The 25,001-nt window shown below is 44.1% G+C and overlaps 1 protein-coding gene across 1 annotated transcript; it reads left to right on the forward strand.

Moving 5' to 3' along the window:
• The first annotated feature begins 12,595 nt into the window (after positions 1-12,595).
• Positions 12,596-17,671, forward strand: CIAO2B (cytosolic iron-sulfur assembly component 2B). Its single transcript, XM_020989427.2, has 5 exons — positions 12,596-12,819; positions 13,180-13,259; positions 15,240-15,365; positions 15,631-15,676; positions 17,311-17,671. The coding sequence occupies exons 1-5, from the start codon at positions 12,672-12,674 to the stop codon at positions 17,415-17,417; spliced, it is 507 nt and encodes a 168-aa protein (XP_020845086.1). The 5' UTR covers positions 12,596-12,671; the 3' UTR covers positions 17,418-17,671.
• Positions 17,672-25,001: the final 7,330 nt, after the last annotated feature.

Genomic DNA, 25,001 nt, shown 5'->3' on the forward strand with positions numbered 1-25,001 from the left:
CCCTGGCCATCTTCTTAATACTGCAAGCTGCTGATCTCATGCCTAGCCCTTCACCTAATATGTTGGACCAGAAAGATAATAATAATAATAATAACAACAACAACAACATTTATATAGCAACAAAGTACATACATTATCTAATGAGATCCTCACAACAAACCTGTAAGGTACATGCTGTCATTACCCCCACTTTACAGAGCAAAATAAGGCTGAGGAAGTTAAGTGACTTTCCTGGGATCACACAGCTAGTAAATATATGCCAGAATTAGAACTCAGGTCTTCTTGATTTCATGTGTAACACTATCCATGCTCTTCATGGGCACTTCTAGCCAGCCCCTCTGTCCTCTGCAACCTCTCCTTCTTTGAAGTTCACTCTCCAGAGAGATCCATCCACATCCTTAAGGTTATCTATAAGTCCCCAGATATCTCTAATGCAACTGCAGGGGTGCACGTGGTTTAATCCTGTTTTGCACAAATCCAACACTGCCCCCCTTCCCCCACCAAGCCAATAATGTGTTAACATTTTGTCTCTTCCTTTCCATACTGTTGTATTAAGAAATACAGATTTGGTCTCAATGTATAGGCAAACATGCAGTAGCTCGTCTTCCATTCTAAGAGATGTAAATACTAAAGGAACCAACAATACCAAGGTGTTGGTTTTAGAATCACGTGTATTAGGGCTTTAAATGTCTGGGAGGGAGAGAGGGAGGGAGGGACAGAGGAAGGGAAAGGAGGAAGGAAGGAAGGAAGGAAGGAAGGAAGGAAGGAAGGAAGGAAGGAAGGAAGGAAGGAAGGAAGGAAGGAAGGAAGGAAGGAAGGAAGGAAGGAAGGAAGGAAGGAAGGAGGGAGGGAAGGAGGGAAGGAAGGAGGGAGGGAAGGAGGGAAGGAAGGAGGGAGGGAAGGAGGGAAGGAAGGAGGGAGGGAAGGAGGGAAGGAAGGAGGGAAGGAGGGAAGGAAGGAGGGAGGGAAGGAGGGAAGGAAGGAAGGAAGGAAGGAAGGAGAGAGGGAAGGAAGGAAGGAAGGAGAGAGGGAAGGAGTGGAAGAAGGGAGAGAGGGAGGGGAGGAAGGGAGGCAGGGAGGGGAGGAAGGGAGGGAGGGAGGGAAGAAGGAAAAAAGAAAGGAAGGAAGGTTGATAATGGTATAGAGCAGACAAAAAATCAGTATTGTCTTCAGTGCCACTAATGCAGGAATTATCTAAATTATAAGATTTTGCAGTGAAATTATCTTTCACTCCCCAAACCCCAAGGTAGACACTTTTCTTTATTTCAGGACTCACAGCTCTTTGTCTTGTCCACTGTTAAAACATCACCTGGTTCACTGACGTTTGGTAAATCTACATGCTTATCAGCTCCCATGTTGTTCAATATCTCCCCAATCTTTCCAGGGACTAAAGTACACCCCTAACCATTCGAGCTTTGGCCTTTTCTTTTGAAAATCTTGACCATGACTGTCTAGATTCTTCTTGCTATAAACAAGATAAATAAGATAAATCTTTCTTTCTTTTATGATTGGAGTCATTTGGATCAAAATACTGAAAAGGTCAGTTTCATTTACAGGTTTAAAATATGCTTCCTCCAAGACAAGTGGATTGGATTTTTCAAGATTTACATTAATATTTTTTTCAGAATTATATCTGTGATCAACATAAAGTTCAATAGAGACAGACCCTTTAATTATGTCATTTTGCAGAACTGGGGTACATTGTGAATAGAGGGTAGAGGTAAAGTGGGTTAATAGATATATGGGCATTTCCCAGCTGCCAGGAAGCTCAGGCTTTGGGCACTTCCTCTTCATCTGTTCAGGCCTCTCCTTTCTTGCCCCTTGGTTGGCAACAGGGAACTGGACCTAGGTCCTCATTTTCAACACCATGTCAATGTTCACTCAATAATTCAGTCAATAAACATTTATTAACTATGTCCTGGGTGTCATGCTAAGCACTGAGAATACAAAGAAAGGCAAAAGACAATTGCTGCTCTCAAAGACCTCACAGTCCAGTAGGAGAGACAACATGCAAACAATTATATACAAACAAGCTACATACAAACTAATTGGAAATAATCAACAGAGGGAAGACTCTAGAATTAAGGGGGATTGGGAAAGGCTTCCAGTTCAAGGTGGGATTTTTAGCTGGGACTTGAAGGAAGGTGGGGAAGCCAGGAGGTAGATATGAGGAGAAAGAACATCCCAGGCACAGGAGAAAACCAGCACCCAACCCCACCAATTTATCAAACTCTTCAACTCCCATGATGTTCACCCTCACTCTACCTTAGCTACACATAGAAATGTTCATACTCTTGACCTCAACATCATACGTGCTCAGCCTCAATGACCCAGAACCCCATACTTCCCCTTTGAGAAAATAACCTTTAAGAAGCCTTTGTGAAGAATGGGTAGTAAAGCTTTTATCCTCCTTTCCCTTTCCCCCAGCTTCCCAGAACCCGTGCTGACCCTATGATATTTGGCAAACCCTTGGGTTGTCTTTCTCCCCCAACCTTCCTACCAATACCATTGCAACCCAGCTTTCAAGCCTGGATCATTTGCCTAAGATTCTTTTGATTGGTAGAGAGGATGATGACCCAATATTGCAGCTTTCATGAGAAGCATGTGGAACTGGCCAAACTCTAGGCAGTTATCAGGAAGACCTGAGTGAATGCAACTCCTGCCCTAGGCACTTACTAGCTGTGTAACCCTGGGCAAGTCACTTAATATGAACCATATCAATAACAAAAATAGCAAAAATCATATGATTATCTCAACAGATGCAGAAAAAGCCTTTGTCAAAATATAACATTCATTCCTATTAAAAACATTAGAAAGCACAGGAATAAATGGAGCTTTCCTTAAAATGATAAGTAGTATCTATTCAAAACCATCTGCAAACATCTGTAATGAGGATAAGCTAAAAGCCTTTTCAGTAAGATCAGGGGCGAACCAAGGATGCCCATTATTAACACTATTATTAAATACTGTACTGGAAATGTTAGCTATAGCAATGACATAAGAAAAATCAATTGAAGTAATTAGAATAGGCAATGAAGAAACAAAACTGTTGATCTTTGCAGAAGATATTATGGTATACTTAGAGAACTCTAAAGGAAGAACTAAAAAACTAATTGAAAGAATTAACAACTTTAGCAAAGTTCCAGGATATAAAATATGCCCACATAAACCATCAGCATTTCTGTATATTACCAACAAAGTCCAACAGGAAGAGACAAAGAGAAATTCCATTTAAAATAATTACAGGCAATATGAAATACGTGGCAGTCTACCTGCTAAGACATGCCTAAGAACATATGAACGCAATTACAAAACACTTTTCACACTCAGACAGACAGCTCTAAACAACTGGAGAAATATTCATTGTTCATGGGTAGATCAAGCCAATACAATAAAAATGACAATTCTACCTAAATTAAACTATCAAAAATATTCTCTAGAGCTAGAAAAAATGATAAAATTCATCTGGAAGAACAAAAGTTCAAGAATATCAAGGGAATTAATGAAAAAAAATGTGAAGGAAGGTAGCCAAGCAGTACCAGATCTCAAACTGGATTACAAAGCAGTAATCATTATTATAATCTGGTACTGGCTAAGAAATGGATCTGTGGATTAGATTAGGTACACAGTACACAGTAGTAAATGACTGTGGTAATCTAGTGTTTGATAAACCCAAAGATCCGAGATTTCGGGACAAGAACTCCCTCTTTGATAAAAACTGCTGGGAAAACTAGAAAGCAGTTTGGCAGAAACTAGGCATAGATCAACATCTCACACCATATACCAAGCTTAGGTCAAAATGGGTACATGATTTTGACATAAAGCATAATACCATCCTCTTTAATACTCTTTTCTCTCTACGTTTCCAGATAGTCCTATCTCCTGATTTTCCTTCTACCTATTGGACCACTCCTACTTAGTCTCCTTTGCTAAATACTCATCCAGAGCACACCCTCTAACTATAGGTGTCCCTCAAGGTTCTGTCCTAAGCCCTCTCTCTTCTCCCTCTACTTATTTCACTTGGTGATCTCATCAGCTCCCAAGGATTGAATTACTATCTTTATCTATGCTGATGATTCCCAGATCTTTGTATCCTGCCCCAACCCTTCTGCTGACTTCCAATCTTGCTTCTCCTACTGGATGTCCCATAGACATCTTAAGGTAAACATGTCCAAAAGAGAACCCATCGTATTTCCCCTAAAACCTTCTCCTCTTCCTACCATCCCTATCACTACAGAGGGCAACACCACATTCCTAGCCCCTCAGGCTCATAACCCAGGAGTTATCCTTGACTCCTCACCGTCTCTTACCCCCATATTCAAGCTGTTGCCATGGCCTGTCTATGTTAGCTCTGCAATATTTCTATTATGTGCCCCTCTTCTCCCCTCTGACGCCGCCACCAGTCTGGTACAGGCCCTCATCACCTCCCAGCTAGACCATTACAATTGCCGCTGCTGGATTTGTCTCTCCCTACTCCAATCCATCCTCCTATTCAGCCACCAAAGAGATTTTCCTAAAGCGCAGGATGGAGCACGTCATCCCCTACTCAATGAACTCCAGTGAGTCCCTATCACCTCCAGAATCAAAATACAAAATGCTCTGCTTAGCATTCGAAGCCCTTCATAAGTAGCACCTTCCTACCTTTCCAGTCTTCTTACACCTTACTCCCTGATACATACCCTTTTTTTTTTTGGTGAAACAATTGGAGTTAAGTGACTTGTCTAGGGTCACACAGTTAGTGAGTGTTATGTGTCTGAGGCCAGATTTGAACTCACATCCTCCTGACTCCAGGGCTGGTATTCTATCCACTTCACCACCTAGCTGCCCCTATACTCTTCTTTCCCGTGACAGTGGCCTCCTAACTGTTCCATGAACAAGACACTCTATCTCTTAGCTTCAAGCACTTTCTCTGGCTATCCCCTATGCCTGGAGTGTTTTCCCCCATCATCTCTGCCTATTATCTTTCCTGGCATCCTTTTTACTAGAAGGTGTTCCCACCCCCTCTTAATTCTAGTGCCTTCTCTCTAATTATTTCCTATTTATCCTGTATACAGCTTGCTTTGTATATATTTGCTTGCAGGTAGTCTTCCCGATTAGATTGTAAGCTCTTTGAGGGCAGGGGTTGTCTTTTGCCCCTTTTTGTATTCCCAGCATTTAGCACAGTGCCTGGCACATACTAGATGCTTGATGAATGTTTGTCAATTGATGAAATAGGGAGCCACTGAAACTCAGTGAGCAGGGAAGTGATGGGAGTAGTGCCTTGCTTTTAAAAAAAATCACCTTGACAACTAAGTGAAGGATAAAACAGAGTGGGAGGAGCCTCAAAACAGAGAAAACAGCTAGAAGGCCATTCAAATCATCTAGGCAAGAGAGTTGATGAGGGCCTGAACCAGAGATACAGCTGTAAGGAAGTAAGAGAGATTGTGAAAGTAGAAATGACAAAATTTGGCCACAGACTGGAGAGGGAGGAGTGCAAGATGACACCGAGATTATGAGCCTGGATGACCGGGAAGATGGTAGAGCCCATGACACTCACTATAAGGTGGGGATGGGGGTGGGGGGAGAGGCTGTGGGGAAAAACATCATGAGCTGTGTTTTGGACACAGTGAGTTTGAGATGCATATGGTATCCTGATCAAGATGTCCAAGAGACAGTAAAAGATGTGGCACTAAAGTTCAGGATGGAGACTCAAGGACATAATCTGGGAATCATTTTCATAGAGATGATCATTGGATCTATGGGAACAGATGAATCACCAAGTGAGATAGGGGACAGAGCCTTGGAGGATAAGATAACCATCATCAGTGGATGTGATATGAATGAAAAAGCAGCAAAGAAGCCTGAGGGGTGGTAGAACAAACAGGAAAACCAGGAGAGAACAATGTAAAAACAAACTAATTGTAAAGGAGTGGGTTAAAAAAGAACAAACACAAATTCTATTTTTAGCTGCATTGAAGGACACATTTCCATACAGTAATAAAGAGATGATTTGAAACCCAAATTTTTAAAAACACATGTTTAAAAAAATTGTTTTCACATACAACTGGGAAATAAGAAATACAGGAAATAGGGTATAGAAATCAATCCTATCCTACATGAAAATAAAAGGGGAAGGGGATAAGAGAAGGGAGGAGAGATAGAAGGGAAAGCAGATTAGGGGAAGGGGTATTCAGAATGCATGCCATCTTGGGGTAGGGGAGGGGTGAGATGGGAAGAAAATTTGTAACTCAAAATTTTGTGGAAATGAATGTTGAAAACTAAAAATAAATAAATTTTTTAAAAATAAAAAAAAATTTAAAAAAAAAAAGGAGAGATGATGAGGCTCCCATAGTCTGCTATTGTCAGATCTCATCTGGAGGATTGATTTCTGTTCTGAGCACTACAGCTAAGGGACAATGTGGAGTATCCAGAGGAGGACAGGCAGGACTGTGAAGGGCTCCATCATAATAGAGCTGACTGAAGGAATTGGGGAGGTTTAGGCTGGAGAAGACTCAAGGGGAACATTCATAGTTGTCTTCCAGTGTTTGAAGGACTGGCACATGGAAGAGGGGCTAGGACTTTTCTGTTTGCCATTGGAGGGAAGAACCAGAAGTCATGAGTAGAAGCTGCAAACAAGACAAATTTAGGCTTAAGGTAGGAAAAACTTCCTAATAATTAGAGCCACCCAAAAGTCAATGAGGCTGCCTGGAGAGGTGATGGCTCCTCCTCCTCAGAGGTTTTTAAGCAGGCTTTAAGACCACTTGTGGAGTATGTTATAATAGGGATTCTTTTCATGAATGGGTTGAACAAATTAACCATGGAGGTCCCTTCAAATTTTCTGATTTCATTTATTTCCCTGATCCTTCTATGACATGTGAATGCCTTTCTCTGACAGAATTAAACTGAGCAACCTTATTGGATAAGCAAAAGGGAGGCACAGCTTTGTAGGCTTTCAATAGCTAAGCCCTATAGACTTGGTCAGTTTTAGAGAAGCCTAGGATCTCAGGAGGGCTTTGAGGAGGATACTCATGAAGGAAGACAAGGGAACTTCTGTCTCCCTCACCATCCTCATCAGCCATGGACTCTAGCAGTGAACTGAGACTCCAGCCAGGAAGTCTGAGAGTTCTCCAGGTTCAGTTGAAGAATGCTCAGCTCAGTTCTTGGCACGATTTTAAAAAGCAGAGACACGTGGATACTTGTTACTTGGAGGAGCCTCAAAACAGAGAAAACAGCTAGAAGGGCATTCAAATCATCAGATGTTACTTGGAGGAAACAGTTTCAAAGAATGAAACCGCTTCAAAGAATGGAATGGGACCCTTAGCCACTGAGAAGAGAGGAAGTAAGTAAATAAGTACTTATTCTGCGCCAGGCGCTGTGCTAAGTGCTTTACAAATATTATCTCATTTAATCCTCACAATAGCCTGGGAGACAGGAGCTATTATCTCCATTTTACAGTTAAGAAAATTGAGATAGAAGTTAAGTGACCTACCCAGGGGCACACAGCTGGTAAATATCTGAGTCCAGATGTGGACGAAGGTCTTCCTGACTCCAGGTAAAGCATTCTATCCACTGCACCACATAGCTGCTTATGGAAAAAGAACCCAGGAATCCAGCAGAGCAGCCTAACAGAGCACTCCAATGAAGAAAGGGCCTCTAATCCTACAGTACCTGGGGTTGTGAGCTGCCTTTGCCATATATGTATCATCCTACGGGTACCTCATTGCTCTCACTGCCATTATACTCTTAAGTATGAACCCATTCTTCCTATCAGTGCTTCCTATCAATCCTATCAATGTCACAGCATGCCTTTGTTTACAGGTGGAATGTACAAAGTCTTTACAATGCCATCTTACTATGCCTTTGCTAAGATATGATGGTGTATCCTGTTAATGGAAAGCACATTGGTATAGGCTTAGGAGCTATACTCTTGGGAGTGCAGACCCAGAGGATTACCTCTGGCAATTCAATCCACAAGTCAGAGTACAAAAGGGGAAGTCATCCAGCTACTTGTTATATGTGGGCAGGCAAGAGGACAACAGTATAAAGAATAAATTTATCGAGAAAAAAGGCAAAGAAATGGGGGGGAGGGGCTAGCAATTGGGGTGGGAGAGGATGGACAGGACCAGGAAAGGGCTTTGTGTAGAAGGTGAGGCATTCTGTCAGCTGAGATGGGAGTGTGCTCCAGGAGTGAAGGATGCAGAGGTAAGGGGAAGGGTAATATATAATGAGGCTGGAATGATAGGCTGGTACCAGTCAAGAAAGGTTTTAAAAGTTAAACAACGGGCAGCTAGGTGGTGCAGTGGATACAGCCCCACCAGCTCTGGAGTCAGGAGGACCTGAGTTCAAATCAGATCACAAATACATAACACTTACTAGCTGTGTGACTCTGGGCAAGTCACTTAACCCCAATTGGCTCACCAAAAAAAAAAAAAGCTAAACAGAAGAGTCTGAGTCAGGAGTCAAATATACGTAAAATGCTCTGAAAACTTTGTGTTGCTGTATAAATGTGAGATGGAATACCAAGCTCAGGTAACAAGCAAAGATCATCTTGGCCAGAACACAGTGTTCATGAAAGTGAGGACGTAACATGAAGGAAGTCTGGGACGGTAGACTGCTGTACTAGTATAAAGGAAATAATTTTAGTAACTGAGTGGAGGTGAATTGGAGACAGGAAATAATGAGGGCCCAGATGAGACGCTATGTGGTGGGTGATAACGATGACTTCAAGTGTGCAGGTGGCTCGTGGGCAGAGACGCTGTGGAGGTAGAATAAACAAGACTGAATTCAAACGGAGAGTCACTGAGACAGCGATCTATTCAATCCCCCAACTTTGCCATATCGATTATTATCAAGCCAAATTTCTCTAGCCTGTACCTGCACAATGAATTTTAACATTTTTTAAAAAACATCTTTCTAATGGGATACTTTATCCTGAACAACAGAACCTATTACACATATGTTTGGAACTATGTTCTCTGAATGGGGAAAGGAACATTTATGAAGTGCTTACTATGCACCAGGCCCCGGGCTAAGCACTTTACAAATATTATCTCATCTGAGCCTCACCAACAACCCTGGGAAGTGTTGTTTTGTCTTTTCAGCCATGCCCGACTCCTTGTGACACCATTTGGGATCTTCTTGGCAAAGATACAGGAGTGGTTTGCCATTTCCTTTTCCAGCTCATTTTACAGATGAGGAAACTGAGGCAAACAGGGTGAAGTGACTTGCCTAGGGTCATATAGATAGTATCTGAGGCCAGATTTGAACTTGTGAAGATTGAGTCTTCCTAACTCCAGGTCCAGTGCTCTATCCACTGTGCCACTTAGCTGTCCTGAGACGTAGGTGCTTTTTCCCCATTTTGCAGTTGAGGAAACTGAGGCAGAAAAAGGTTAAGTAATTTGCCCAGAGTCACACACCTGGTAAGGGTCTGGAGTTGGATTTTGATTCAGGTCTCTCTGACTCCAGACCCAGGGCTCTATCCACTCCATCACCTCAGTGCCATGTCTAACAGTGTATTAGTTACTGTTTCCCCTCTGTATTTTTCCTTGTAGCTTTGTATCGCTGCATATCTGGAGTTCTCCTTTCTTTGCATGGTATCATATATTTTCTGTGTATTCATGGGAGCCCCAGAATTGGAAGGGACCTAAAAGATAACCTTTTTATCTCTTCTAGGTTTGCAACATCAGTCATCATTAACCCTTCACTCTGTAATCCCCCCTCATTTCCAATCAGCTGCTAAGGTTCCTCCAACACTGCTCCAAAACATTCAGCTTGATGAAATGGATAAAGAGTTGGTCTGTGAGTAAAAGGATCTGAGTGCAAATCCTCTGCTGCTTACTACCTTCAGTTTCCTCACCTATAATAAAATGAAGGTATTGGATTCTTCAGTCTCTGAGCTTTCTTCTAGCTCTGACATTTTTATGTTCTAAGGGTCCTCCCAGATCTAACATTCCATTTATTCTATCAATATGAGGTGGGGGAGGAGGGCTAGTCTTCTGGACTTCTGTCTCACCAATGGACTTGGTAGTCTAAGGAAAACTCTGCCTTATTTAAATCCTTGCAAGTCAGATACCTTCCTGATGTCACTGGTCCTCTTCAAGAGCAAGGGGCACACAACAACAATTGGGGGGGGGGAAGATCAAAAGAGACTCTAGGATTGCCAACCACAGGAACTACAAAGTGCTGCCAGCAATCAGATAGTACACAGAACGGGAAGGCTTGAAATAAATGTGAGACGTGGGCCAGGCAGAGCAGTAAAGACTGACTCAGTTTATTCATCTGAGGGTACAGGATATATAGAGAAAATCTAGCCTAACTTCAAAGAGTCCTCCCCGTGAGACACTCCCCAAAACATCTGCTGAGGACGTGACAACATACATTTCCTCGTTATCAGGGTTCCTAGATTGGGTTGTATTTTCCAAGTTTTTCCCAGGTACCTTGGTGCTACCTGCATAGAGGAATAAATGTGTAAATCTAAGGTTCAAAGAATGAGAAGGAATGTCTCAGAAAACCTACCTTGCAGGGGGAGATTTGGAGAGCCCTGCTTTCTAAATAATTGAGCCCTGTGGGTTAAGACTGGGCAAGAGTCAGACTCTGTCCTGGATCTTGAACCCAGATCAGACTCTTTAGAGCCAGCCCTCAACCACAAAGATGGTGGTTCTTTCAAGGGAAATAGTAAAGTTAAAAGGAAAGGAGGATTTGCATGGAAATCAAAGAGGGATTATGATGTGCTGGAGATACAAAAACAAAACACACTGTTTGAAGAAGAGTTTATGATCTATTAGGGTAGATACACATATGTAATTAAGTAAATATAAAGTAATGGGGGGGGCAGGGAACAACTAGTAGCACCTGTGGTCGGACGGAGGCTGGAACTAGCAACAGGCTTATGTAACAAGTGCCACTGGAGCTGAGCTTTGAAAGGAGCTAGCGATACTAAGAGTGGAAGGAGAGGAACATGTTCTTCCCAACCATGAGAGACAATCTGTATAAGAGTAGGGGCAGAAGATGGAATGTTACCCACAAGAAGCAGCAAGGCCGATTTGGCCAGAATGTAAGAGGCATGAAAGGGAGAAGGGTGCGATATGCCTGTTAGGGTAGGCAGAAACAGGATTGTAAGGGGCTCTAGATGCCAAACAGAGGAGTTTTTTGGTTTGGGGTTTTTTTTGTTTTTTAATCATAGAGACAATAAAGAGCCAGTGGAGCTTTTTGAAGAGTGACATCCTGTACTTCAGGGATATCACTTTGGCAGCTGTGTGGAGGACTGGATTGGATCAGTCCTAATATGGATATGTAGAGCCCTAGAGATACCCGGCTGGTCAGGAAGGCCTGGAGTTCAGGAGAAAGAGTTAAGCTTGTAGTAGGTTTGGGAGTTCTCTCTCAGGGACAGCAGAGGAGATCACTGAATGAGTTTAAAGAAAAAAGGCGGACAGGCTTGGGGGACACTCCCAGGGAGCCAGCAAGGTTCAGTGCCAGTACAAACTCTCCCTCGAAACCTTCTCTGATTCCCTTCAAAGGAGGGTTTGTTAATTGTGTTTCCCAAAGCCCACTCCTTTTTCCTTTCTCAGTGATCTACCCCATCTGGCCCTAATGGATTCAATCACCATCTCTATACACAGAGGACTCCCAAGTCCTGTTCTCAAGCCTGAAATCTTTCTCTTCATTTCCAGGTCTGCAGGACCCCTCTGCCTGGATGTGCCAGAGGCATCTCAGGCTCTATGTTCTCGTGTCCAAGATGTATCCCAACATGTTGTACGCAATTAGATGGCTCAGTAGATAGAGCTGGGCCTAGAGTCTAGCCTCTGACACTTACTAGCTGTGTGACCCTGGGCAAAGCACTTTAACCTCTGCCTCAGTTTTCCCCATCTGTAAAATGGGCAATATCAGCACTTCCTTCCTAGGGTGGTTGTGACACTCAAATTAGATAATAATCGTAAAGTGCCTGGCACACAATAATAATATATAAATGTAAAGTGTATTATCATTATTATTATTATTTCCTTCAAGGAGGATGCCAGCTCCTGCAAAACAATGGCAGTTTCATCTATCTTTGTATCTGGAAGGCCCTGCATGCAGTAGGTGCTCAATAACTCCTGCATTGGAGTAGCTCAACCTGGCAGGCCAGAGGCGTGGTTAAATTTTCAGTGTAAACACACCTCACCTCAGAATCTGCAAATGCTACAAATCGGAGCTTTGGTGCACTGTCATGTGGATCCGTCTAGGCGTAAGGAACGGTTAACAGTGCTGATTAAACTTAAAAGAATGCCCGACCTACATCCCCGCCCCCGCCTCCCTCCCTAGCCGGGATCCGGTGGTTAAACATTAACCAGCACACCCCAGGCTGGAAGGACCCTTTCAGGTCATCTAGTCCAATCCACTCATTTTACAGATGGGAAGACTGAGGCCCAGATATGCCTCGTGAATTGGCAGTGGGAACACACTGGTCGAGCGGACTCCCCCCTCCCTTCTGATCCCCGGATTTTCACGGCACCGCCCCCTCCTCTTTCTTCTTAGCCTAGGGATCGGAGAGGAGCGGTGTTAGAACGCAAGGAGAATGTTTTTGTCCTATCCGCACCACCGTACTCCCCCTCCCGGAAACGCCCTTTACTTCCTCGCCACCAAAGCCGCACACCGGAAGTGAGCCTTGCCGGCTTGGGCCGCCCAATGAACGGCCCGTCGCGGGTCCGGCTAACATGGTGGGCGCAGGCGGCGGCACTGGCCTGGGCGGCCTCTTGGAAAACGCGAACCCGCTGATCTACCAACGGTCCGGGGAGCGACCTGTCACGGCAGGCGAGGAGGACGATCAGGTCCCCGATAGCATCGACGACCGAGAGATCTTCGATATCCACCGAATGCCGGAGATCTGGCGCCTGGGGAGTTTAGCGGGCCCAGAACCCCAGGGGCGGGGGCGGCAATCGGAACGAGGCCTGGGGAGTTTGCCAGAGAAAACCTGGCTGGAAGCGAGGGCGGGGCCTGGCGGGGGCGGGGTGTAAGCGGGATCATCCTTAGGAGTTGGGCAAGGAAGGGAGGGGTTGGGGGCGGGGCGTTCGATTGGTCATCCTCAGGGTTTGGGCGGAGCCTATGTGGGGGCGGGGCGTGAACGTGATCATCCAGGGGGTAGTTGGACCGACAAGGGAGACAGCTCTGGAGCGCCCCCTGCTGGCCTTGGCGCAGTAGTGTTTTCCTTCACTCCCTGCGCACATCTGATCCGGTCCATCAATGATCCCGAGCACCCGCTCACCTTGGAGGAGCTGAATGTGGTGGAGCAAGTGCGGGTTAAAGTGAGGAAGGGGATGGGGGGGGTCCTGCCGTCACCTTAGTGATTTCTGCCCCCCTCCCCCAGTGATTTGCCCCTGGAAGAGATGAACCCATCCACAGGGATGCTTTCTCAGTCATTAAATCAACTAGCTTTTATTAAGAGCCTACTCTATGCCAGGCACTGTGCGAAGCACAGGGGATATAAAGGAAAGTGAGCGTGGCTTCCCTGTGTGTGTGTGTGTGTGTGTGTCTGTGTGTTTATAATGCTTTAAGGCTTAGGAAGTGCCTTCCTCGGTTTGTGATGCCAACATCATCCCTATTGTACAGAGGCAGAGACTGAAGTTACTGTATAAATTGTTCTGATTCTGCTCAGTTCACTCTGCATCAGTTCATATATTTTTCCAGGTGTCTCTGAAGTGATCCACTTAACCATTTTCTACAGCACAGTAATATCCCATTACATTCATATACCATATTTTATTTAGCCATTCCCCAATAGATGAGTACTCTTAGTTTCCAGTTCTTTGCTACTACAAAAAATAATAGCAATAGTAGCTGCTCTACTAATAATTTTGTACATGTGGATCTTTTTCTCTGATTATAACCAAGCAATAGTGTAGCACAGTGGATAGAGCACCAGCCATAAAGTCAAAAGAGGACTGGAGTTCAAATCCAGCCTCAGACACTTGCGGCAAGCTGTATGACCTTGGGCAAGTCACTTAACCCTGATTGCCTAACCAAAAAAAAAAAATTCTTATTATCCTGGAGCCTCCCCCACCCCAAACAATTGTCCTTTTTCTATTTTATCGACTTTGCCAATCTGATAGGTATGAGGTAAAACTTCAGAGCTGCATTTCTTTACTCATTATTTAGAGCACCTTTTCCTATGTTTGTTGATAGATTGGATTTCTTCCTGTTTATATCCTTTGACCACTTATCAAATGGGAAAAGCTCTTCTTTTAAATTTAAATCAATTCCTCGTATATCTTAGATATCAGATTTTTATCAGAGAAATTTGATTCAAAGATTTTTTTCTAGTAACATATTACCCTTCTGATTTTAACTGAATTGCTTTTGTTTCCACAAATACTTTTTAATTTTATGTAATCAAAATTATCCATCTTGTTTTCTGTGACCTTTTTTGATCATGGATTCTTCCCTTATCCGTAGATCCAAAAAGTAATTTCTTCCATATTCCTCTAATTTATTTATGATATTACCCTTTATGTCTAAGTTATGTATCCATTTGGAGTTTATCTTGGTATATGATGTGAAATGTTTTCTATACCTAATTTTTACCAAACTGCTTTCCACTTTTCCCAGCAGATTTTGTCAAATAATGAGACCTAACCTTAGTACTTGGTGTCTTTAGATTTATCAAACACTTTGCTACACAGTTCATTTGTTCTCTGTGTTACGTGCCAAACTTCTTACACTCATCAACCTCTCTATTTTTTTAACTGGTCGGTAGCAAATTATTTTGATGGTTACTGCTTTGTGCAATAGTTTGAGACCTGATGTGCTAGGCTCCTTTGATCCCTTTAAAAAAATATTCCCTTAAGATTAAGATTCTCGATCTCATGTATATATTCAGAGAGGGAAGCAAGGTGGGTCTGCTGTGCAGTTTTCCTGAGCAGTTCTGTGGCAGTTTGACCATTGAGAGAGCAGTGTAAGAGCATGTAAGAACCCAGAGAAGCAGGATAGCTTTGAAAGGTGCAAGTTGAATTTATTACAGACTTCAGAGTAAAAGCATGCTGTACATAATAGAGTATCACAATTTCATGCATGATCCCCCCTTTTCTGTTCCATTTCAGACATGGAAATGCTTTTTTTATTTGGCATTAAGTTCAGAATTTTTAAAAAACCACTCAGAGTCAGTGTGGGCCTTTGTGTCTAGGCATCCGTATTGACCTAGGTGTTTCCCTCCCTCTGGCAAGTTGACCTTTGACATTGGGAGAAGAGCCCAGATAAACAGTAGCTAGCACTCTCTCCTTCTTCTGCAGGTTAATGACAAGGAGAGTACAGTGGCTGTGGAATTTACCCCCACAATCCCTCACTGCAGTATGGCAACATTAATCGGCCTGTCCATCAAAGTCAAGCTGATCCGCTCCCTGCCTGAAAGATTCAAGGTCAGTGAAGGACGTGTGTGCTCCATAGCTACATACTAGCTCTGTATCCAACTTGTTAGTAACCCCTTTGAATACTTTTAAGGGAAATTTGATTGAGATGTCTCTCATACTCTATCCTTTGTAAAAAGGCATTGAGGAATGAGGAGCCATAAATCTCCTCCTAAGTCACCTTGCCCCATGCCCTGAGAGGCCTGGGAGATGGGCCCTTAGCAAGGATCAGAATTTGTTCAAGTCCTTTCAGTGGCTCTTTCATTCTTCCTTCCAGATGGATGTTCACATTACCCCTGGGACACATGCCTCAGAACATGCCGGTGAGTATGGGCCCCAGTCCCACACTTCTCCTCCTGGCAATGCCCTCTCATTCCAATGGAAACACCCAAGAAAGGATAGAATTGGGTTGGTTTTTTTTTCCCCTGGTTTCCATCTATTCGGCATGAAATCTTTCTTCATTTCTGGAATCTGAATTAGGGCAAGTGACCTTCCCTCAACCCTGTTTCCCAAGATCAAGATGAGAGTCAGGAGGAAAGATCTGGATTGAAATCTTGCTACAGACACCCTACTTTCTTCCTGTTTGCCAGTATATCCATTCCCTCCTGATGGGGGAACCTAGTCAGTAGAGGTCTGGTCCAGGGATTGTGTCCTTCTTGGGGAGAACGGGCAGCAGATGCAGGGCAAACAGCTGCTGGTTTCCTATTAGATGGTATAGGGAATTTAGCCTGGAGCCTGCTAAATGAAATGGAAAGGAAGAAGGCTGTTTTGGGCAGGGAGACACAGGGAGGCAGATGTGGGGATTTGGGGCTTCCTCCCCATTCAGCCTTTTGTACCTGCCTGATAAAAAGCAGATTTGGGCTTGTTGCAGTGAGCATTTGCTAAGTACTTCGTATCTGCCTAGATTCCTGCTAGGTCCTAGGAGGGGGCATAGGAGAAGCATTGGGCAGCTTTCTCCCTTGAGACATTTCTAACCTAATTACCGAGAAAGAATATAGACAATTTGAGAACAATATTACAACAGTGAGTATGAGTGTTATGTGAGATATAGGTATGTCACTTATTTATTATCATCATCATTATTGTTACTGCTGTTATTATATTACAAATGATAAGTGCTTAGGAAATTCCAAGTCAGAGGACTCACTGTAGGTTAGGTTAATCCAGAAAGTTTCATAGGGGATGAGTCCTAAGAGTACAGATTAGTGGAAAAGTGAAGATAACTGCCAGGGAGAACAGAATGAAGGAAGACAAGGGGGGCAGAAGGCCCCCATGGGTTTAGTGAGGAGATTGGCCTTGAGAGGAGGGGAGTAAGGGTCCGGTCTAGGCAGGGCAGGGCCAGTCTGGACTGTGGCATGCTGACCCATCCAGAATGGGCCTTGCAGGAAAATGGAAGCCATGGGGAGTTTTGAACAAGAAAGTGAGGGTTTGAATGCCATTTGGAAAGAGTTAGTCTGGAGGCCAAAGACTGAAGAAGCAATGCCAGTTCTTTTCCTAAAGTAGCCCAGGTATGGGGTGGCAGTGGCTGAACAAGGGTGGCAGACTGACTGTGCAGATAGGGGAATCTGAACGGTCTTTTGAAGGAAGAAACAACAGACTGGATATTAGGGAGGACTCCAAGATAGCACAGCAGAAAGGGCATGGAGCCTAGAGTCGGGAACTTGGGGTTCTAGGTCTGGCTTTCCAGAGCTGTGGCCTTGAGCCAAATCAGTTCCCTCCTCTTGGCATCAGTTTCTTCTGAAGTGAGGAGCTGGACTGAAGAGATCTCAGGCTGTCTATTCCAGCACTCATGTTCTTTATGCTCGAGTCCCTTCCAGCTCAGCCTCTGCTCTTAGCCCTCGGACAGTGCGACCGCCAGGCAGGAGGTGCTCAGGAGCAGCAGGGGCTGAGCTGGCTACACCCTGGGGCGCCACTCCCAGGCACTCACCCTGTCTGTCTCTGCTCGTTTCTCATCCAGTGAACAAGCAGCTTGCCGACAAGGAGCGCGTCGCAGCAGCTTTGGAGAATTCGCATTTACTGGAAGTTGTAAACCAGTGTCTGTCAGCTCGTTCCCAGCTCGACTAGGAGAGGAGCCACCTCCTGAGGATCCTGCCACTTCCACCTGTCCATCGGTGTCCTGTCTGCCTTCCCACCCACCCACCCCCCGTTTGTCACTCACACCCCATTGTGTTTCTGAGGAAAACTATGCCCACTGCGGCCGCTTGGCAAGCAGCTGTCTAGGTGAACACGAAGGGGTGCAAGGAAATGACTTGTGCCACCGAAAAGGACATTGGAAATACTTTAATAAACCCTTAACTTATACTTCACTGTTACAAAAAGTTTCCAAGCCTGTGTTTTCAGAGGCGTTCTCAAGGTCAGGCCAGGTCCCTTCTGAACCCCTTGTCCCTCTGTCTCCCAGCAGAAGCATAGCTGGAGAGGGAGCAGCAGGGAGGGCCGGGCCTGCCATCAGACAGTCTACGATGTCTGCAGCATTGGGCCTGGAGGCGGAGCAGCCTCAGGAGGACATGGAAGAGTCATGGGGATGGGGAGAGTGATAAACGAAAGGCTCACTACAGTGGGCCGATGGCAGAATTGAGACGTGGGTCCTTGGAGCTCTGCTTCTAGGTAGAGAGCCGTTCTTTATGCCCGTAGCCCCTGGCCTGGTGGGCACAGGGGCTGATATAGCAGGGATCCCTGGCCTGGGGTGACACCAATCACTCAGCTCTGTCTATCTGGCTTCCCTCTTCATATGCGGGGATTGGAAGAAATGATCGTTGAGGATCCTTTCCAGATCACTTTCAACTCAGACGTGTTGTCCTAGCATTCTCTGAATCAGTGTAGCAAAATGGAGAGAGAGCCAGCCTTAAGAATCTAGAAGACTTGGGTTCAGGTCCTAATGCCTACACTGGCTGTAACCCTGGGTAAGTCAGTAGTCAATAAGCAGCACCTACTATGTGCCAGGCAGGGCTAAGCACTGTGAATACAAAGATGAAAGAAGTCCCTACCCTCACAGAGCTTACAATCTATTTAGGGCAGGTGGGGGGTGGGGCAGGCATGAGGGCATGGAGGAGAAATCAAGTCCAAAATAAGGGCAGCCTGGTGGAAGGTGAATAGATAGCTGTCCTGTGCCCCCTCCTAAAATGGAGGCTGAGGAATTCATGGTTTCACCCTCCATAGAGGAGCACAAGCGTGTCCTAGACTGAACCACAAGGCAGGCATCAAGCTCCTTAGGAAGTGGGCACAAGTCTGGTCTAGAATTGAAAGAAATCCCTCCCAGCACCGATGTCCTGTGTCCTGTATTCAAGCAGCCCCTTTCTCTCTACTGATCTGGGGTCCTGAGAAGACAAAGTGCTTGATAAAAGTTCATAATCCAGCTGATGTTTACACATGGAATAGAATAGATAGTAAAGAACAGCGTCTGATTTCCAAGATGTGTACCATGGCTGGCAGTACCTGATATACAGGGCAGTGTGGCATGGTAGATAGAGCCCTGGCCTTGGTATTAGGAAGCCAGGTTCAAGTCCTGCTTGACATGTCCTGGCTGTGTGACCTCACGCAAATCTCTTAACCTGTCTGTGCCCCAGGCCTGGACTATCTAAGACAAAAGGTTACCCATGAACAGCACATGTGCATTGAGGAGCGTGTTGCGGCACACTCCATTTGGGGCTGACTTCGATAACAGAAATCAATGACATGATCTCATGCCCGGGGAATTTGTAGTGTAGTGGGAAAGTAGAGAACGTGTACAGCAGTGCTGTCAAAAATAGAAATGGGCAGGGCAGCAAACCCCACAAAGTAGCATGTTTTATTGTGTTTTTATTGATTTTGTTAAATGTTTCCTAATAGAGTTTTAATCCAGTTCCAGCCCCACTTGGAAGTGTTGTGGGCCCCATGTTTGACATCCCCAATATACAGATAAATGTAATGTAACATAAAGTATAAAGTAAAGGACAAAGAATAGGAAAGACAAAATCTGAAATCAGGTCTGAGGAAAGGTATGTCATCTCCAGCAGGGAGGATTGGAAGGTTTCCTGGAACAGTTGGCTTTTGAATGGGGCCTTGAATTGGATGCCACAGATGGCCATGGGGGCTGGGCAATAGGAGCGTTCCAAGAAAAGGGGGTGGTGGTGGGGTGGAAGCAAGAAAATATCGCACGTGGCCAGAATGGGGCAGCTGCATGACCTTTGGCAAGTCATGTCACATCTCTAAGCCTCAGTTTCTCATTCCACAAAATGGGGTTGGACTAGATTATCTTTAAGATTCTTGGGGGCGGCTAGGTGGCACAGTGGATAGAGCACCAGCCCTGAAGTCAGGAGGACCTGGGTTCAAATCCGACCTCAGACCAAACACTTGACACTTACTAGCTGTGTGACCCTGGGGAAGTCACTTAACCCCAATTGCCTAAAAAAAAAAAAAGATTCTTTCCAATTCTAAAATTCCACAATTCTATGTAGTGTGACATAAGACCAAGAAAGTGTCTGTCACCAAATTGAAGTTCTCTGGGAAGTCACCAGTTATACTTCCTTTATAACTGTGAGCAAATCCTTTAAACTCTTTGATCCTCGGTTTCATTATATGTTAACTAAGGAAGGAAGAAAACAAGCATTTATTAAGAATTTGTTAGGTGACATGGTGGAGAGTGTTGGGCCTAGAGTCAGGAAGACCTGAGTTCAAATCCAGCCTCAGACACTTAACTAGCAGTGTGACCCTGGGCAAGTCACTTCATCTTGTTTGCCTCAGTTTCCTCATCGGTAAAATGAGTTCCAGAAGGGCATAGCAAACTACTCCAGTATCTCTGCTAAGAAAGCCCCAGATGGGATCACGAAGAATCAGCTAAGAAACAACTGAACAGCGACATGTGCTAGGCACTGTGCCAAGACTGGGGATACAAATACAACCAAAAAAAAAATTACAGTCCCTGCCCTCAAGGGGCTTACATTCAAATGAAGAAAGACAACATGACAGGGACCTGAAACCAGGGAAGGGTGAGGTGAGCAGATCTGGCCCAGGGGCACGATTCTGAAGTCCAGAAAGTGGGGAAGAGGGCCAGGTAGTAAATGAAGGCAGGCTGGCCTGGATCCTTCACTAAATGGAGGCTCCAGAAGGAACTAACCAGTGGGAAAATGAGGGGTAGGGGTGTTGTGGAGCAGTATTCCGAGGTGAGCAAGCCAGGGGGGTGGTAGAGTGGTCTAAGGCCAGAAGGCATGGGAAAGGATGAGAAAGGAATTGAAGCATGATTTGAATGGGGATGACAGTCCTTGTACCACCTGCCTCAAATGAGGGGTGTCATGAAGGAAAGCACTTTGTAAACCTTAAAGGAATGTCTGAGGAATGTGTGTGTGTCTGGGAGCTGTTACTATTATTATTACTACATTCTGTCTCATTGCTCAACTACATTTGCTGCATTACATTCATCATATGCTATTTTAACTCCTTGACTTAATTAGGGTGGGTCCCCAAAGATGCTACAAATTTATAATTTAGAATCACATATTTAAACTCTTTTCTTAGTATGAGACAGTGTAGTGCTTTAAGATTTGCAAAAGTTACACATTTACAATTATACATATTCTCATCTGATCTTTATCACCACCCCCTGAGTTAAGTGCTGGAGATACTTGGTGGTGTTCAGTCATTTCAGTCACGTCTGACTCTTCTGACCCCATTTGGGGTTTTCTTAGCAAAGATACTGGAGTGATTTGCCATTTCCGTCTCCAGCTCATTTTATGGATGATAAACTGAGGCAAACAGGGTTAAGTGACCTGCCTGGGCTCACATAGCTAGTAAATGTCTGAGGCTGGATTTGAACTTGGGTCTATCCACTGCACCACCTCGCTGCCCAGTGCAGATATTAGTGTACCCGTTTAATGGCTGAAGAACTAAGACTTGTGTAAGTACCTGAGGTGGGATTCAAATTCAGATCTTCCTGAATCCAAGTCCATTGCTCGCTCTACCAGGCTGCTCTCCGTGGGTGCAAGTGTGCCTAGACAACAACTCATGTGTGAAACATCTGGTGTATTCAGTGAGCTGCAAACTCAAGGTGAGTCAACAGTGTGATATGGAGGCCCAGAAAGGCTCTGTGATCTCAGGCCGTGTTAATGCAGGAATATTCCAGAATGAGAGAGATATGAGTCATCCAATCATACATAGTTTCAGCACTGGAAGAGACCTTAGAAATAATCTAGTCTAACCCCCTCTTTTTACAAAAGAAGAAACTGAGGACTAGTGGAAGTAAGTAATCATGGTCACACAGCTGGTACGCCCTCTGAGTCCACCTCTGATCTTTCCGCCCAGCCACACTGAGGCCCCTCTGTGATTCTACCAGGGCCAGACCACAGCTGGAGGGAAACCTTGTTCAGTTCTGGAAGCTCTTTTTCAAGAGAACAATGAAGAAACTGGAGCATGTCCATAGGACAGTGGCAAGGACAGAGAGGAGTTTGGAAAGAGAAATAATTAAAGGAACTGGGGAGGTTTATCCTAGAGAACATAAGACTTAGGGAGGGTATGAATTTGAAGGATTTGGAGGGCTCTGGGGGAAGGCCTTGTTCTTCTTGACCCCAGAGAGCGAGGGCAGATGTCAGCTAATGAATCAATCAACATTTATTTAGCACCTGCTACGGGCCAGACACTGTGCTAACCACAGTGAAGAAGCAAAAGGCAATCCTTGAGAGCAAGATCCTCGCAGTCTAAGCAGGAAGATGACATGCAAACAAATAACACAGAGCAAGCTGTATACAGGATAAAGTGTTGTGGGTTGTTTCAGTCGTGTCTGACCCTTCGGCTCCTTTTGGGGCTTTCTTGGTAGAGATACTAGAGTGGTCTGTCATTTCCTTCTCCAGCTCATTTTACAGATGAGGAAATGGGAGCAGAGTTGAGTGACTTGTCCAGAGTCACACAGCTAGCAATTGTCATTCCATATTGTTCTCTTTCACAAACCCTCCCTTCTACCCAGACTGACCTGTTTGCAGTTCTTTAAACCTGGCATTCAATCTCCTGCCTTTATGCCTTTGCAGACTGTCCCTGAAGCCTGGAATACACCCCTTGTACCCATTCCCAGTCTCCTCTTTAGAATTCCTAGCTTCCGTTAAGTCTCAGCTCATGGACCACCTCCTATGTGAAGCCTTCCTGGGGCCTCCTAATTATTAGTACTCTATATCTCTGTATCTCCTCAAATGATCACATACATATTTATTGTGGAATGTGGATAGGAAGCTTACTTGGGTGGCTTGGGTGGAGAACAGATTGGAGAAGGAAAAGCCTAGAAGTGGTGGGTGACCAATCAGAAGATGAGAGGTGAAAAGGGTGTAGAGACATGAAGGAAGATGCTGTTTGGAACCAGAGAAAGATATGATGTGTGTGTGTGTGCGTGTGTGTGTGTGTGTGTGTGTGTGTGTGTGTGTGTACATACACAGATACATATATATATATATATATTTGTGTCTAATGGTAGCCACCTAGGGGAGTGAAAGTTACACAATAACTTTGTTGTATATTTAAAAGAAATAGCAGGGGGTGGCTAGATGGCGCAGTGGATAGAGCAATGGCCCTGGATTCAGGAGGACCTGAGTTCAAATGCAGCCTCAGACACATAACACTTACTAGCTGTGTGACCCTGGGCAAGTCACTTAACCCGCATTGCCCAACTCCTCCCAAAAAAAGAAATAACAATGCTATCTTGAGGAGGGAGGCAGGGAAAGAGGGATGGATAAAAACTGGAACTCAAACTCTTATAAAAAATGAATATTTAAAAATAATCTCTACTTATCTTTACATTTACAAAACTTACATCTTTACATGGAAAAAATGAAATACTATTTACAAAAAAAAGAGGAATAGCGAGTTGTACATAATAAATCAGCAATTTCAGGTGCATCCTCTTTTTTTCTATTCCACTTCATTATGGAAATATTTGTTTTATTTCTTAAGTTCAGAATTGAAAAAATGATAAAAAAATTACATTAATTTTTTTTAAAAAGGGGGTAGAGAAAAGCGTCATCCCTCCTACTCAGTAAAGTCTAGTGGCTTCCTGTCACCTCCAGGATCAAATAGAAAATCCTCTGGCATTCAAAGCCTTTCATGATCTAGCACCCCATTCTCACTCCCCACCCGCCCCTTGCCCCAGACGCACACACCTTTCGAATCTTCTTATACCTTCCTCCTCTCCATATGCAATCCAATGACCTTGGTCTCCTGGCTATTCTTCCAACAAGACACTCCATCTCTCACCTTCAGACCGTTTCTCTGGCTGTACCCAAGGCTGGAATGGTCTCCCTCCTCACCTCTGCCTCCTGGCTTCTCTCCTTCCTTCAAGTCCCAACTAAAATCCTACCTCCTGTAGGAAACCTTTCCCAATCCCTCTTAATTTTAGTGCCTTCCCTCTGTTAATTATTTGCATTTTTCCTGTATGTAGTTTGTTTGCTTACTGTCTCCCCTAATCATAATCATTAGATTATGAGCTACTTTAGGGCAGGGCCAATCTTTTGCCGTTTTTTATACCACACACACACACACACACACACACACACACAACACACACACACACACACGAGCGCTCACAATTAGCATCGTGTCCAACACATAGTAAGCACTTAACAAATGCTTATTGACTGACTGAATAGCGGACAGATTTAAATTATCTTATGAAGGTAGAATTGACAAGATTGTCTTGGGCGTAAGGACAAAGGACAGAGAAGAGTTGAGAATTCCAAATTTAGGAGCTGAATAATGAGAAGAATGGTGGTGTCCCCAAAAGAAACAGAGAAATTTCATTGAGGGGTAGAATTTAGGGGAGGAAATTAGTTCTGTTTTGGACATGCTGAATTTGAGATGCTTTTGAATATCCAGTTGGAAATATCCAACAGGCAGTTGCTGATTTGAGACTGAATCTCAGGAGAAAGACTAAGGCTGGAACTCTAAATTTGAGAGACATCTCTGTAGAGATGCTAGTTAAATCCATGGTGATGAGATCACCAAGATGAGATCACAAAGAGAAAAGAATGGGTACCACTCTATGCAAAGAAAGGACCTGTACATATAAACAAGAGCATCTTTTGTTGTAGCCAAGAATTAGAAACAAAATAGGTACCCATCAATAGAGGAATGACTGAACAAATTGTGGTGCATGAATATAATTGGAATATTTCACCACAAGGAATGATGAATATGATGGTTTCAGAGCAACCTTGGAAGACTTATTTGAACTGATACAGAATGACACGAGCAGAACAGAACCAGAAGAACAATTTATACAATGACCACAATAATGTAAAAGAAAACAACTTTAGAAGACCTTCAGAGCTCTGATCAATTCAATGGCTAATCAGGACTTAAAAAGATGAAACAGACTTTCTACCTCTTGGCTGCTAAGCGATAGACAAGAAGTGTGGGAAGAGACATACATTTACAGACATAGTGTGTTAATTTGAGATGCCGATGGAACATCAATAGTATAGCAAGTATAGATGCTTGACTATACTTACTGTTTACAAAAAAGGACTTCTGTGGGGGAGCAGGAGTTGGTGGATAATTGGAGTGATGCCAAGGAAAAAAAGAAAGAAAGGATGGAAGAAAGGAGAAAAAGAAGGAAGGAAAAGAAAGAATGAAAGGAAGGAGGGAGGAAAGGAAGGAAGGAAGGGGGAAAAATGAAGGAGGGAGAGAAGAAAAAGAAAG

Source organism: Phascolarctos cinereus, unplaced genomic scaffold, assembly GCF_003287225.1.
Source record: "Phascolarctos cinereus isolate Bilbo 61053 unplaced genomic scaffold, phaCin_HiC Scaffold_2;HRSCAF=192, whole genome shotgun sequence".
NCBI classification, from domain to species: Eukaryota; Metazoa; Chordata; class Mammalia; order Diprotodontia; family Phascolarctidae; genus Phascolarctos; species Phascolarctos cinereus.

Excerpts from the sequence above, each read along its gene's own strand:
- CIAO2B (XM_020989427.2), top strand. The coding sequence starts at position 12,672 with ATGGTGGGCGCAGGCGGCGGCACTGGCCTGGGCGGCCTCTTGGAAAAC. Across the intron at positions 13,260-15,239 it reads TGGAGCAAGTGCGGGTTAAA|GTTAATGACAAGGAGAGTAC; the intron begins GTGAGGAAGGGG and ends CTTCTTCTGCAG. Across the intron at positions 15,366-15,630 it reads CCCTGCCTGAAAGATTCAAG|ATGGATGTTCACATTACCCC; the intron begins GTCAGTGAAGGA and ends TCTTCCTTCCAG.